The sequence below is a fragment of the Haliaeetus leucocephalus genome, unplaced genomic scaffold, assembly GCF_000737465.1.
Source record: "Haliaeetus leucocephalus isolate CR32 unplaced genomic scaffold, Haliaeetus_leucocephalus-4.0 Scaffold906, whole genome shotgun sequence".
Lineage (NCBI taxonomy): Eukaryota > Metazoa > Chordata > Aves > Accipitriformes > Accipitridae > Haliaeetus > Haliaeetus leucocephalus.
In genome coordinates this window covers 2,572,024-2,585,038 of record NW_010973342.1, presented here as the reverse complement: position 1 = coordinate 2,585,038, position 13,015 = coordinate 2,572,024, and the positions used below count along the sequence as shown (strand labels likewise).

General features: G+C 40.4%; 1 protein-coding gene across 2 annotated transcripts in view; it reads left to right on the top strand.

Moving 5' to 3' along the window:
* AFAP1 (actin filament associated protein 1) overlaps positions 1-11,251 on the top strand; it is a 64,241-nt gene extending 52,990 nt beyond the window's left edge. The window contains exons 12-17 of one of the 2 annotated variants that reach the window (XM_010583498.1): positions 634-891; positions 2,676-2,790; positions 4,323-4,487; positions 5,046-5,236; positions 5,969-6,130; positions 10,763-11,251. In XM_010583498.1, the coding sequence (XP_010581800.1) occupies positions 634-891; positions 2,676-2,790; positions 4,323-4,487; positions 5,046-5,236; positions 5,969-6,130; positions 10,763-10,789 (918 nt within the window). In that variant the 3' untranslated portion in view covers positions 10,790-11,251. The remainder of the gene's footprint in view (positions 1-633; positions 892-2,675; positions 2,791-4,322; positions 4,488-5,045; positions 5,237-5,968; positions 6,131-10,762) is intronic. The other variant, XM_010583499.1, reaches the window with a different exon arrangement.
* Positions 11,252-13,015: the final 1,764 nt, after the last annotated feature.

Below are 13,015 nucleotides of genomic sequence, written 5' to 3'. Positions count from 1 at the left end.
GGGTTTGTTTTTTAGCTTTCAATTTTTCTTAAAAAAAAAAAAAAAAAAAAAAAAAAGGAGTGGCCTGTAGCTATTTTAGCTGGTTAGCTCAGAATAATAGTTCTCCGACAAATAAAATGTAATGCTAGCATACCAGCAGCTGGTATTCACTGGAAAGACATATAGCCTGAAGAAAGAAAAAAAAAAAAAAAAGAAAAAACCCTCTTGGCTTCTGCTAACTGTTAGGCCATATTGCTTTTAACAACTCATGTACCAGATGTAATCCCAGAGATTCATCTGCGTAGCCTGTGAATATCCATCCCCCTGTTAACACAGCCTGTTTGTGCCCCCTCAGCGCTAGAGCTAACAACTGAAGGTGCAGTCTATGAAACAGCAAGGGTGATAGGATAGTACCGGTTTGCTCATGCTATGGAAAATGCACAGGACTGAGGCTATAAGCCATATAATGCAGTGCTTCTTTTCCACACTGTGTCCACCCTGCCTTTCTAAACAGTTTGTCTCAAGCGTAAGCAATAAGAACATGCTAAACACCGAGGGCTTGCTACAGTCAAAAGAATTACTAATGTTTTAATTTCACTTAGGAGGTTCTGCATGGTGTATTGTTTACTAACTGCCAAAGTGTATGTGTTGCAGTGGGAACCAGAAGATGGCTTTCCTTCTTCTCGTAGCAGGAACATTGGAGAAGAAATGCTTTATGATAACGCAGGCCTGTACGATAACTTGCCGTCTCCAAAAATCTTTGCGCGCTATCCACCAGCTGACAGAAAACCCAATAGGTTATCTACTGACAAACCCTCCTCTAACCATTACAAATACCCTGTCTCATCCAATCTGTCTTCTGCTCAGTCTGTCACTAATACCTCTGCTGTGGGGAGGGGATCTGGCTCACAGGTACTGTACTATTTAACAAAGCTTTTTATTTTTTTGGCTGTTCTGTTTATCTGGTTGTTATCTTAAGGGCCTTGGGCTATTTCAGTCCCTTAGTGTTAGCACTGAAGTGCTTGGGCTTTAGTCATGAGGCCACTGCGAATGAAACAGGTTTGCTGGGTTGTAAATTCTGCTGTGAAGTGTTGGCACCTGTGAAAGGCTTTCCCCACAAGTTCTTGATGATTTACAGATTGTGGATAGTAATAAAAAAAAATAGATGTGACCTTCCAAACTTAACCTGAATGCATATCTAGCCACCGTCTGTCTCCTTAGGCAGTGATGACTTTAAAAAAAAAAAAAAGAAAGAAAAGTGAAATATGACCTGGCTGTGACAGCAAATTTGCCTCTCTAGAATTTTACTAATCTGTATATTGTATATACTATGGTTATATATATTGTGAATATACATGTATATCATAACATATATTATATTATATATATACTAAATGATGCTGTACATAGTGTGTATATACCATATTTAAATTACTGCCTGTTCTTTTCTTCCCCTGAAAAAAACCTAAGCCCATGTCTATGCTGCTTTCTGAGGGTGGCCTCAGGCTTCTGGACCTCAGCTGAAATGCGAAGCCACAGAGCAGATGGAATCCCGTGTACCCAGCCTCAGTGGCAGGCAGGCAGACCCCAGCAGCGGGGAAGAGCAAGCCTTGCTCACAGCCACGCCAGTCTCCGAAAGCTGGTCATTGGCATAAGCCTGCGAATCCATCACAGAGATGGGTGGTTTTCAGTCTAATCTGGCATGGAACAGTTAGATAAGTGTTTCCCTTGTATAGGGTACCTGTCCTATTGCTTGTTGACTCACTTAACCCTTACAGAAACCTCACATTGGAATGTTAGAATTCAGTGAAATTGCAGAATTGGAGGTGGACCCGAGCAGTGAGTTGCCCCGATCCCCGGCTGCAGCAGCAGGCTTCTCCTTGCACTCCCAGTTCAGTCCTCACAAGCTTTTGGAAGCACGTGAAGAAAGCGTGGCACACATATGCCCTGTGCTCGGCTAAGGCACCCCCCCCCCTAAAAAACTACAATTAGTCAGGACAGTGTTGCTCTTCCCAGGGTTCAGTTCATTGCAGGGGAGCCCTCTAAATGGAAACCTCTTGGACATGAAATGTGCTGTTTCTGGTAATCTTGTGAGCTTGTCTGGCCATTATGAGAGGGGTTTCTTAAGTAAGAAAAACTTTTAATTAGTAGCTAGAGGTTGTGTAAGAGGAAATTGATATGTTAACGCCTAACATTAAAAAATGTGAAATAATTCTATTGTTTAAAAAAAATATAAATCCATGCACCACAAGGATGGCAAGGTCATACAGTAAATAAGAAACAGTGTTGAATTTTTGTGTGGCAAGCCCCGTTGGGTTTTTCTGTATGAAATTAACCCTGACAAACCTATGTTTCAAGAATCTTTACTGTATAAAATTATTCAAGGGTTCAGTGGCTACTCCCAATACACTAAATGCCAGAGTATTAAATAACTTGGAGACCATGATGCCAGCAGAGAAGGGGAGCTAGTTCATCCCCTCGTTATCCTGTGATTGCTGGTGTGGCTCCCGCTGAGCAGGCAGCTCTCAGAAACGACATCTCTGGAGGAAGCGCCGTCTCCAGCTCAATCAATGCGTTCTATTAAGGCTCTCCGAGCAGGAGGCTTTTTGTCAAGCTTTGCCCTTGATGAAAAGGTGACTGTAATGTCAGTGGCACAGGAATAGCTGGAGCCCATTTGTACTTTTGTTTTCAAACAGTTTAAAGGCAAGAAGCCTCCTGCGACTGCTAATGGGATCACCGGAAAGGGGAGAACTTTAAATAGCCAGCCGAAGAAATCTGAATCGGTGTCATGTGTGAAGCGCACGGCGTCCAGTAAGTATCTCTCCTCGCTGCTGCCTCACTTGTGAGTGGAGTCATGAGGATACCCAAAATAGCTGTCGTCTTAGCAAACAAGATAAAGAACCACTGTGGTTCTTCTGTGGCTGAGAGGCTGAGCAGGAGATGGCCACCAAGAGTTTGAATAGGAGATATTGTGTGCATTGGTGACTCATTAGTACTCCAGCCATGCCATAAGATAAATTCTCCATTGTCATGGAGAATGATAAATATGAAATGTGGACCCGTGGCTGCAAAGTCATGAGGGCAGCAGGAGGAAAAAAAAAAGGGGTAACGAATCTTCATTTGGGGCAGAGAGCAATTCTGTATTCCTGTTGGAAGAGGAGGATGAGAAACTGGAAAAGACATGAGAACATTATGTTGCTCAAAAGTGGACTTACTCTGACCACTAATGAAAAAGAAAAAGGTATAACAAAATAATGAAGACAACCACATGTCTCAAAACCTTCCTCAGAGAGAGGAGATTTCAGTTGGTGACTGGCACATTCAGAAAGAGGGTTCTTCTGGGCAGGTGGATTGCCCCTAGAAAATCCCTAAGAGGGGTTGCTTTGTGTAAAGAAGAAAAGACAAAAAAGAGCTATAATCATACTTGTTAAATATGGGGTCAAAAGCATGGCTTCTTCTAGAGAAGGAATGAATGTGGTTTTTTAATCCCATGATAAATTTTGAAGAAGTCATGGATTTAATGGCAACAAGAGAAATTTGGGTTAGACTTTAGGAAAAAAGTATGTATCTTTCTAGCCATGCAGGTCAATTGGTGCTGGAATAGATAGTTGTGGGAATAAAGGCATCTTGGTTACTAAAGACCAACTAAAACTGGTTTGACAACTATTTGTCAGGAATTTTAGTGTCCTTGAGTTTGCCTTTAGATATGCAGACAAAGTGATCTGTGAGCTGACCTATTTTCTTTGAGTCTGCAACTGGAGCAGAGGCATAGAGGGGGCTGTGATATAAATTAGACCACAGATACCTGTGAGCCATGAAATGAAAGCATTTATATGGGAAATTAAGAAAAGAAAATGAAAGCTCTCAAGTATCAGAAAAGTGAGAACATCTTTGTATTCTCTTATGTTACGGGAGAAAAGACATGTGCTTTAAGCACTTGAAGTAGGAATGGAAGCCAAGCAAAAGGGCAAACAGGTAGATTTTTCCCCTGACCCCTTCCAATTAAAAATCAAGTGTTCAGAGCTAAAGAGGAGCCTCCTTTCTGTCCTCTGAATGACATAAAGGCAAGGCCATTTTTCAAAACAGATGTACCATAAGGTAACTGGTATTTCTCATCTTCCCCTTATATGTGTAGAGAAAAAACTATCTATCCCATATCATTTCTGTAGCTGTGCTGCAGAACTCAGCGGGAATCATGGACCTTGAGAAAAAGCCAGTGGAGGAGGGATGGCAAACCAGTTTCTCAAACTATGACATGCTTCATGTGATGTTCAGTCTCAGGGATCAGTTTAGAGTTTTACAGTTAATTTTAAACATAAATAACTACAATCCAATACATACAGATGCAGAGCAGTACAAATACGGCAAGAATCGTGTGGAGGCAGATGCAAAGAGGTTACAAAGCAAAGAGGAGGAGCTGCTAAAGAGGAAAGAAGCACTCCGGAATAGGCTGGCCCAGCTTCGAAAAGAAAGAAAAGATCTACGCGCTGCTATTGAAGTCAATGCTGGTATGAGGTGCTTTTTTTGTGCTGAATTCCACCCTGGGTAGGCTTCATTATCCAAATAGCTTTGTATTCTGTGGTGAAGACATGCCACTACATGAGGTTTGGTTTTGATGTTAAACAATACCCTGCAATGTCTATATTTGCTTTCTATGTAGATATAAAATATGTATGTATAGGTGTATATACTCATTTTATATATAAGTGTGTGTGTATATATACATAAACACACACCTATGAAGTGACACTGATGGGGACTTGAGACAAGCAGAATAGGAATAATTTTATTGTGACTGGCTGATTATATTTTCATGACATGGAAAATAACAAAACAAATACTGTTTTGAAACTACACTAGAAACCTAGGGAAGGCACCTGAAAGAAAGCAGTTGATATCTGTTGCTAAATTTTTTTACATGAAAAAAGTGGTTTTTGCAATGTACGTAACTTTTTTGTGATGTCACTGATTTTTAGAGACCTTGTTCCTTGTTTTTTTTTAAAATAATTTCTGTAAGTGTCAATTTAAGCTTCTCATTGAAATAATAACATTGCTGTGGATGACAGGCAGGAAGACCCAAGTGATTCTTGAAGACAAGTTAAAGAAGTTGGAAGAGGAGTGTAAGCAGAAGGAGGCTGAGCGTGTAAACCTGGAGCTAGAACTGACCGAGGTGAAGGAGAGCCTTAAGAAAGCCTTGGCTGGTGGCATCACACTGGGCTTGGCTATCGAGCCCAAGTCAGGAACATCAAGCCCACAGGTATGCAAAGTCATTAAACACGCAAATCCCAGTACCACGGGCTGCGAGTGCTCTGCCTTCTCAGCTCCAGTAAAATGAGTGGGAACTGAGAGTTTTCAAAAGGTTTATTAAGTGCAGGGAAGAAGAGCAGAACTAAATGCCTTTCTGCGTTGTTTGCACTCTTCACCTGTATCAGGTGTACTTTCTACAGCAACAGGGAGCAGGTGGACATGGGAGTCACAGGCAGTATGTGTTAGGGTAATATGCAAAAGCTGACAACTCCTTGTCCTCAGTGATTGTAAAAATGCATGAACTGAGACATTGCTCCATCCCAGGGAGACTTAAATGCACGAAGTCATTGTGCAGTGATGGAGACCTACTTGTGCTGGTCCCCTATCAGTCACTGTCACCCTTTGCAAGGGCTGCATCTCACATGTTCATGATGGAGCATGGCAGTCCTGGCTTATGCTATAGATGGGTGTCAGAAGCAGCCATCAGAAGGACCAGAGAAGGATGTGTCAGTTCCTCCAGATGACCCAATGTTGTTTAATCACAGAAAATGAACTTTAATTTTCATCACAGAACACACACTTTGGTTTTTTTTCTTTTGTTCTAACCTCTTTTTCATGTATCCATCATTATTATGAATATGGTTTCTTTAAAAAAAAATCTGCAGTTCTAAGTCTAGATAGAAAATATTGCCCAGGTGACTACTTGGAGGAAACTCAATGTAGGCTTTTCACTCTTCATTAGTCTCCAATTTTCAAGCACCGAACTTTGGAAAACTCTCCAATCTCCAGCTGTGATACCAGTGATACTGAATGCTCAATACCTGTGAACAGCGCAGCAGCTCTGAAGCGACCTCCCTCGTCAAATAGTTCACCATGTCGAGGCCATGTCCTTCGAAAAGCAAAGGTGAGAAGACTTATGTCTAGTTTTCTTTTTCTGTCCTTTTTCTTACTTTCTTAAAAAATCTTATTTGCTTGTGGAGAGACAGAGACAGAAAAGGAGAGAGGGAAAGATTGGTTCCTGCTGCTTCTGTGGGTGAAATTTATCCTTAAGAAGAGAATATGCCATATATAAATTATTTGTATTACTACATAAACATTGCTGGTTTGGGGGAACCTTTTGCAGAAGAATTGCTAAGTAGTTTGGGAGACAGATTTGACCCTACTCTCTCATTCTGTGTTTTTCTCTGTTCCTTTATAGATTTAATGTGCAAGGTAAGGGGTCTGTGGTGTAGACAGTCCATCTAAAATTCATAAAGTTACACTGATCTGTGTAGCAGAGAAGTGGTTAAAAGAGCACTGTTATAGTAAATGGTCTGAAACAACACAAGACGGGGTCTGATCTTTGCAAGAACAAAATAGTACATTATAATAACAATGTGTTGTGCAAGTATCTACTCTTAATGTACACTTACAGTAGAAACTGAATTAATTTAATTTAGTCTTGCAGGTACCAGGACGAAGTCTATGGTCCTCTTGTATTGTTACAGTTTTCTAATTTTTGCACTTTAGTTTAAATGGAATTTGCATGATCATTCTTCTGGGCTAAATTTGCTAACAACATAAATGTGTGGGCAGCATGTCACCAAGGGTGACAGTAATAGCACTGGCCCAAGCTTTTGTTGATTTAGTAGCTCACTGCTAATTGTAATTATAAACAATAATAATCACAGACATTTGTCTTTCATGCAGTCCATTTCTTTTCTTAAAACAATGAGGGATTTTTTTATATATAGGGATTTTTTTAAGTAACTTGTTACATGTCTTCATTGATTATATACAGTTACAGTGACTGAGCATGAGCCTGACACCTACATGTGGCAGATACTGAAAAATCATAATCTCAACAAATGATTTGGTTTCCTGGCCCATCCTACTCTCTCTATTTCCTCCCTCCCGCAGCCCGTTTAACCTCTCTACCTTGCCCAGGCCATGAATTACTTCTCCTGCCATACCTCATGTGAGAGCTTTCCTGCCCTCCTTCTGCCACCATTTCCTCCCTCCTTTCCATGGACATCAAATGATTTTTCTGCCAGTTAGCCTGATTCATTTAAATTCAACTAAGAATAATTAAACTCAGCATAATGGGTTTCAGTTCTATTTAACTTTGAAGTTTGCTGCTTGTGTTTCAAACCTGAAGGATTCATGTGTTCTAAAGCTTATCTGTGTATTCCAATTATACCCAAATTTGTCTCATAAAGATACCATCTCTAACCATACACTTTGTCTTAGACTTGCTTGTTAGCACAGCGTTACTCAGGGAATGTGGTCTAGCAGAGCACAGTTCTCACAAAAGGGAGCGTGGATTTGTGCTACGGACTGGACAGGCACATTAAAGCCAGCCATTCAATCTTTACAGCTGGAGAAACCAGGGCACTATAAAAACCTAAACATTTTTGGTGTAAAGAATACGTTCCAGCTGTAGTACATTTTTTACGCTTAGCATATACCATACAGGAAAAACCCTGCTGTGTTGTTTGCTATTGCTGTGCTTTGGATGGCACGATAGGTTGGTCAAGCTCTTTTGTAGAGGAATCTTGGATATAAGATTAGGCTAATCAAATAGGATATGGAGCTACTAAGCATATTTCTCATCCTGGGAAAAAACAACTCAAAGTATCCAATTCAGCTTTAACAGCTTTTTCCTAAAACCTCACGCACTAAATATTTAGTGAAATTTTGCTGAATTAGATAGTGCAACCCAAGCTGTACTCAGCCTATTCGCGAGGAGCTGCAGCCAAAGTCTGCCATCAGGTATGCATCTGCAGCACAGCCCGCTTTCAGGGGGAGTTAACTGTACATGTGCGGGGGTGGAATTTGGCTCTCAATTCTTTTGGCCTTTTGCAGTTACGAGTGAGCCCAGGCCTTATAGATGTGGCTAAGGAAAGGGCGTCACACGTGAGTATCCCAGAGCAGAACTGACTTGGCTCTCCACGCATGGATGTCAGTGCAGTATGTGGGAGGGAAACAGATTTCACGTCTGTGCTTGCACTTGCATCTTCAGCAGCTGGCAAATCTCCCAACGTTATGAGGGAGTTGTATAAGTGCTCAAAATGTCAAGATTTTTTTTTTTTTTTCCTCCCCCAGTATGTATTCGAATGCACTGAATGCCTCCCTTCTTGCTCTTTCCTTGCCCAAAAGATGCTGAGAGTGTCACCAGCCAGCCTCATGTTTGCAGCCAGCCTCACGTCACCGTTGAGCTGGGTGGCACGGCAATGCCTCCAAGGGGAGGCAAGGCACCTCAGGCAGCAGGTTTGGAAGCTGCTCCACCAAAATCTCGCTCCTCTCAGGTGCACTGGCTGAGAAGGAAGTAGGGAAAGAAGCAAAAGGATGGATCCAGTGTTAAATCTAAGAACTAGCAGCAGTTTGGGGATTGGCTGTTTGGGACGTACACTATACATATACACACATATGCATGCATAGTTTTGGATTTTTTTTAACTTTTCTGTTTGTAACATATGCTTTTAATTTGTTTTAGAAAGTAATAACACATATTTTTAAGAAATCAGAAGGCATTCTAATTGTGATTTTGTTAATCTCTGCCTGGAAATGGAGACTGTATTGAAATGTGAAAAACAGTATTCTGCATTAGCACTCCTAAGGAAGTAAAATTTTCCAAATATCCATGCTGTACAAGACAAACAATTATCTAAACATTTCACATTTCAAATTAATTTCTAAAACTAAATTGTTATGTGTAGCAAGGAAACTGCAATGATTATTTCTGATTTGTTTTCAAAACTGGTGGACTGGTGAATGTCAGCAGCTTACATTTTGCTTATGTTCAGGGACTGGAGAAGAAAAGGAGCTCTCCCAGTTTCCCAGCTCCCAGTCAGGCTGTCAGTGTTGACTTAAACATTCTTTCATTGGCGTGAACCTGCTGGAGACATGGAAACAAAGAAAAAGTTCCTTCTGCACCTGCAAAAGAAGCTACTGCTTTCAAGGCTTATTTAACACTTTAAAAAAATTCTCCTCCCAGTTGCTTAGCCAAGGATTTCCTTCAGAGCTTTGGTAGCATACACGTAGGGAATATATATTTAATAGCCTTTTTAAAGTATTCTAGTTTTTAACCAATACTGTGTTGTAAGTTTAGGTTTACCATAATTTGAAGTGTAAAACTGAATATTTAAAATATATTGTATTTTAATAAAAGTATCATTCAAATGAAGGAAAAAAAAACAACCCAAGATGTAAAAAAAGATATATTATTGTCTACCTGCTTTAAACCCAAGATTTTTTTCTTACATTGCTGAAGCAGCCACTAATTGTGACCTTTACTGTTGCTTTACAATGGTTGAAGAGGTGTCATGGTCATGCAGCTGTTTAGCCAAACTAATGCTATTACTGCTTTCAGCAGCAGAAACAGGTATTTACATGCATAAGTAACGGTTTTCAGTCAGAGCTCTTAAATGTTGTGGAATGAGTGTTAAATTCAGGAATTCAGGTTGGGAGCCAAGTCAGCAGGCTGCCTGCAGAGTAGCTCTGCAGAATAGATGGGTGGGAGAGGAATCTGTAGACCCCAGCGCCTGGCCAGAAACAGCTGGGCGGTTGCTCCACGGGGATTACTTCTGCGAGAGGCCAACTCCTTCGTATCTTCATTAGTTCCTGATTGCTGTTAAGGATGTGATTCAGGGAGTAGGTGCAGTGTGGATGTCCTAAGCTGAGCCCATCCCTCTTCAGCTCTTCTGCTTCTGTGTACTGTTAGGAAATAGTGTAGGTATCACTGAATAGCCACAACTTTGATTTAACTGGGTGTTTAGCTATAGCAATCTTATGGGTTTCACTTACGTGGCAGAAGAAATGGCAATACCTTGCTCTGAGACAGATAGATGAGAGTGTTATAGATTACGTGCTTTGCTGTGGATCGTAGGTGTTATTGTCCTCAGCTAACAGGTGGGGAAACAGAGGCACAGAAAGGCAAAGTGATTTCTTTAACTTGCCGAGCAATAGCTCAACTTCAGTTACATATAAGGGAAACAAATGCACGTAAACGAACTTGGTTTTCTTTACCCTGCCTGGAAGTCTCTCTGCCTCAGTAAGTTGCCCTTTTTAGCCATGGAAACGTGTCTGCCATGAGCTTTATAATAAAAAATTGAAGTGTAGTAAAGCAATCACTTGGTGTCAGCTGTGAGAGATACTGAGTGTTTTCTACTGTCCCATGCAAGTAAGTTAGAAAGCCCTATATGCTAAATCAGCCTCTCCCTTATTCAGGTCCAGCTGAGTGCTTTACACCAACTGTGGTGTGCAAATTTGCTCTGTAAGTACCCTTTGCAGAAAACAAACATGGCTTATTTGCACTGCACTAGAAAAAAAAGTTGCCGTATATAGTTGCGGAGGGGTGGAAGCTGCACACGGACGCTATCAGGACATACTTGTTAGCATTCCCTAACTAATTTGTGGGCAGAAGATTGGATCCAGTGAAGTTAATGGAAAAACTGTTACTGACCTCAGCTGGCTTTGGCTTAGCAGATCTGATGACATCAGTGAAATATTCTGATTTCTCTAACATTTTCCATATCTTTTTTTTTTCCCCTTCCAGGAATGGGAGATGAAAAATGGAACATAAATATAGAAAAAGCACTCACTTTCCATAAAGGCCTTACCTATTATGGACCAAGACATAGGCTGCAAAAGACTCATCTGAAAGGTGGTATCAAGCGATACAACATAAGAGGTTTTATAATTCTGTTAAGTTAATGGTAGCTTGGCGCTAATTTGCCTGTATTCCCTCTACTGTATTGCTGTGTAACTATGTGTGCCCCTTTTTGTTAGCTGTAAATCTTTATTTCCAACTTCACTGGTAAAGAAAATGAAAACCAAAAAACCCAAACCAACCATAGTAATTAAAAAGGAGCATAAAGTCGCAGTTGAAAGTTTACTTTGCTGAAACAGCATAGACCAGCAATTGTATTGCATCAGATGGCCTGAACACCACTGAAGACTGGTGCATTAAGACCGATGTGAAATCGTAACTCTGACAGGTTAAAACTGACTCTCGCGGTCTGCCACAGAGGTGGCTGAGCGAAGTCTTGCTCGTGAGCAGTCGCTTTGCTGTTAGCTGTTCGTGTGGCAAAAGCAAGCTGAAGAAATGTATTCACAGAAATGGCGTGGCTTGCTTGGCCGGGAAGGCAGGAGCTCTTCAGTACTGCTGTCCTCTACGCTGGTGTGAGACTGTGGGATGAACACAACTCAGCTGTGAAGCGTTTTTTGGATACTTTTTAGACAGATGCTTTTGTCGTTGGGAGATAAAAAGCTGCCATTCTTTGAAAAAAATGCATTTTAGTACATTCTCTTTATTGCTATTCTGAAGGACCAGTCATTTTCAAAGGTCATGTTGTTGAACTATGACTTGTTCCTGATTTTTTTAAAAGGCAAACAGGTGTTTTTAGATACTGCTTCTTTTCTATACTTTTTGAAAAAGAAAAGGAAAACATTATTGAAATTAATCTTCAACAGATAATGGCAACTCAGAATAGCTTATGCAGTCAGTCTTGTTTTGTTTTTTGTAATATAGTATTGTTAAACTTGAGTTATAGAACACTGCTGTACTTAGTTTCCTTCGTCTTTTCAGACCTCAGCTATTATTTTTGAGGAAGATGGACTGAAAAGATGATAATTTCCAGACTCTTTTATAAACAATTTTACAAAGAATTGGGGATTTTCTGAGACAGGAGTCCATTTCTGTTTACTAGGAAACAGTGTCTTGCATTTTATTCTGTAAAATTATAGAAATCTGTTCTTCTTTGTCTCCATCCATGTCACTCCTGAGAACTTACATGCAGTAAATTGCCAACTAAAGTCCTTCAAAATCTCAAGATTGGCTTTAAAAAGTCAGAAGAGAGCGAGGGGAAAAAAACATATCATGAGTTGGGTTCTTTTAATTTTTTTCTCCGTGTTTTTTTTAAGCCTTTGGAGAGCCTTCAATCACATTCTCAAGATTTTTTTCCTCCTCAACTGGGAGGACTAGCAAATTACTTTAATTAAAAAAATTAAACTACTACTTAGATTTTGAGATAATCACAGCTGTTAGGGCTGGAGTCTTGATAATTAGTTAAGACTTGCAATTAAAACCACAGAAGTTGGCAAGACAGCAGTTATCAAGGATCACATCCCTTTATGGCCCAGCCTATAGTTTGTCTCTTACCTTTAGGAATAGGTGTGTGTAACTCCGGAGGGGTACACCGAGATTCCCAGCTGAGCTGGATGCCAGAGAACTTTCTGCAGGAGCTGGTGGGATTTGAAGGCACAGAGCTATCAGGAAGACCTGATAGCTGCCAGGACGCAGGGCTGTGTCCTGTTCCCAAATGCAATCAGTGCAAACAGGGATCCCATTGACCGTAGCACAGTAGAAATGGGGCCCAACACGAGAAAAGGCTCTTTGCTTCTTGGGACTGTGCTTTGTACAAAGTGCCGCAAGAATGCAGATACAGTAGGGAAGCAAGTGTCAGTGTGGTTTTCACTGAAAACAGGATTTTTTTTGTATTATTTTAGGTCATCTGCTTACTTACTAACTCTATAAGTGGAGGGCACGTTCTATGCTGTATGACTATGGACTAAACAGTATCAAGTTCCCACAAATATTAGCAGAAACAAATTTGAAGCAAAAGTTCATTTAGGCTTTTTATTTCAAATTAAGTTATTTATTTGTATATTTCAATAAATATTTAATTTATATCTGTACATATTTATGATGCAAATTAGGCTTCTAGTCAACGTTTGCAATGATGTAACAGTTGCCATTAAGAAGTGGTCCCGCATCAAGTAATGCAGAGCAGTTAAAAGCCAAATCACC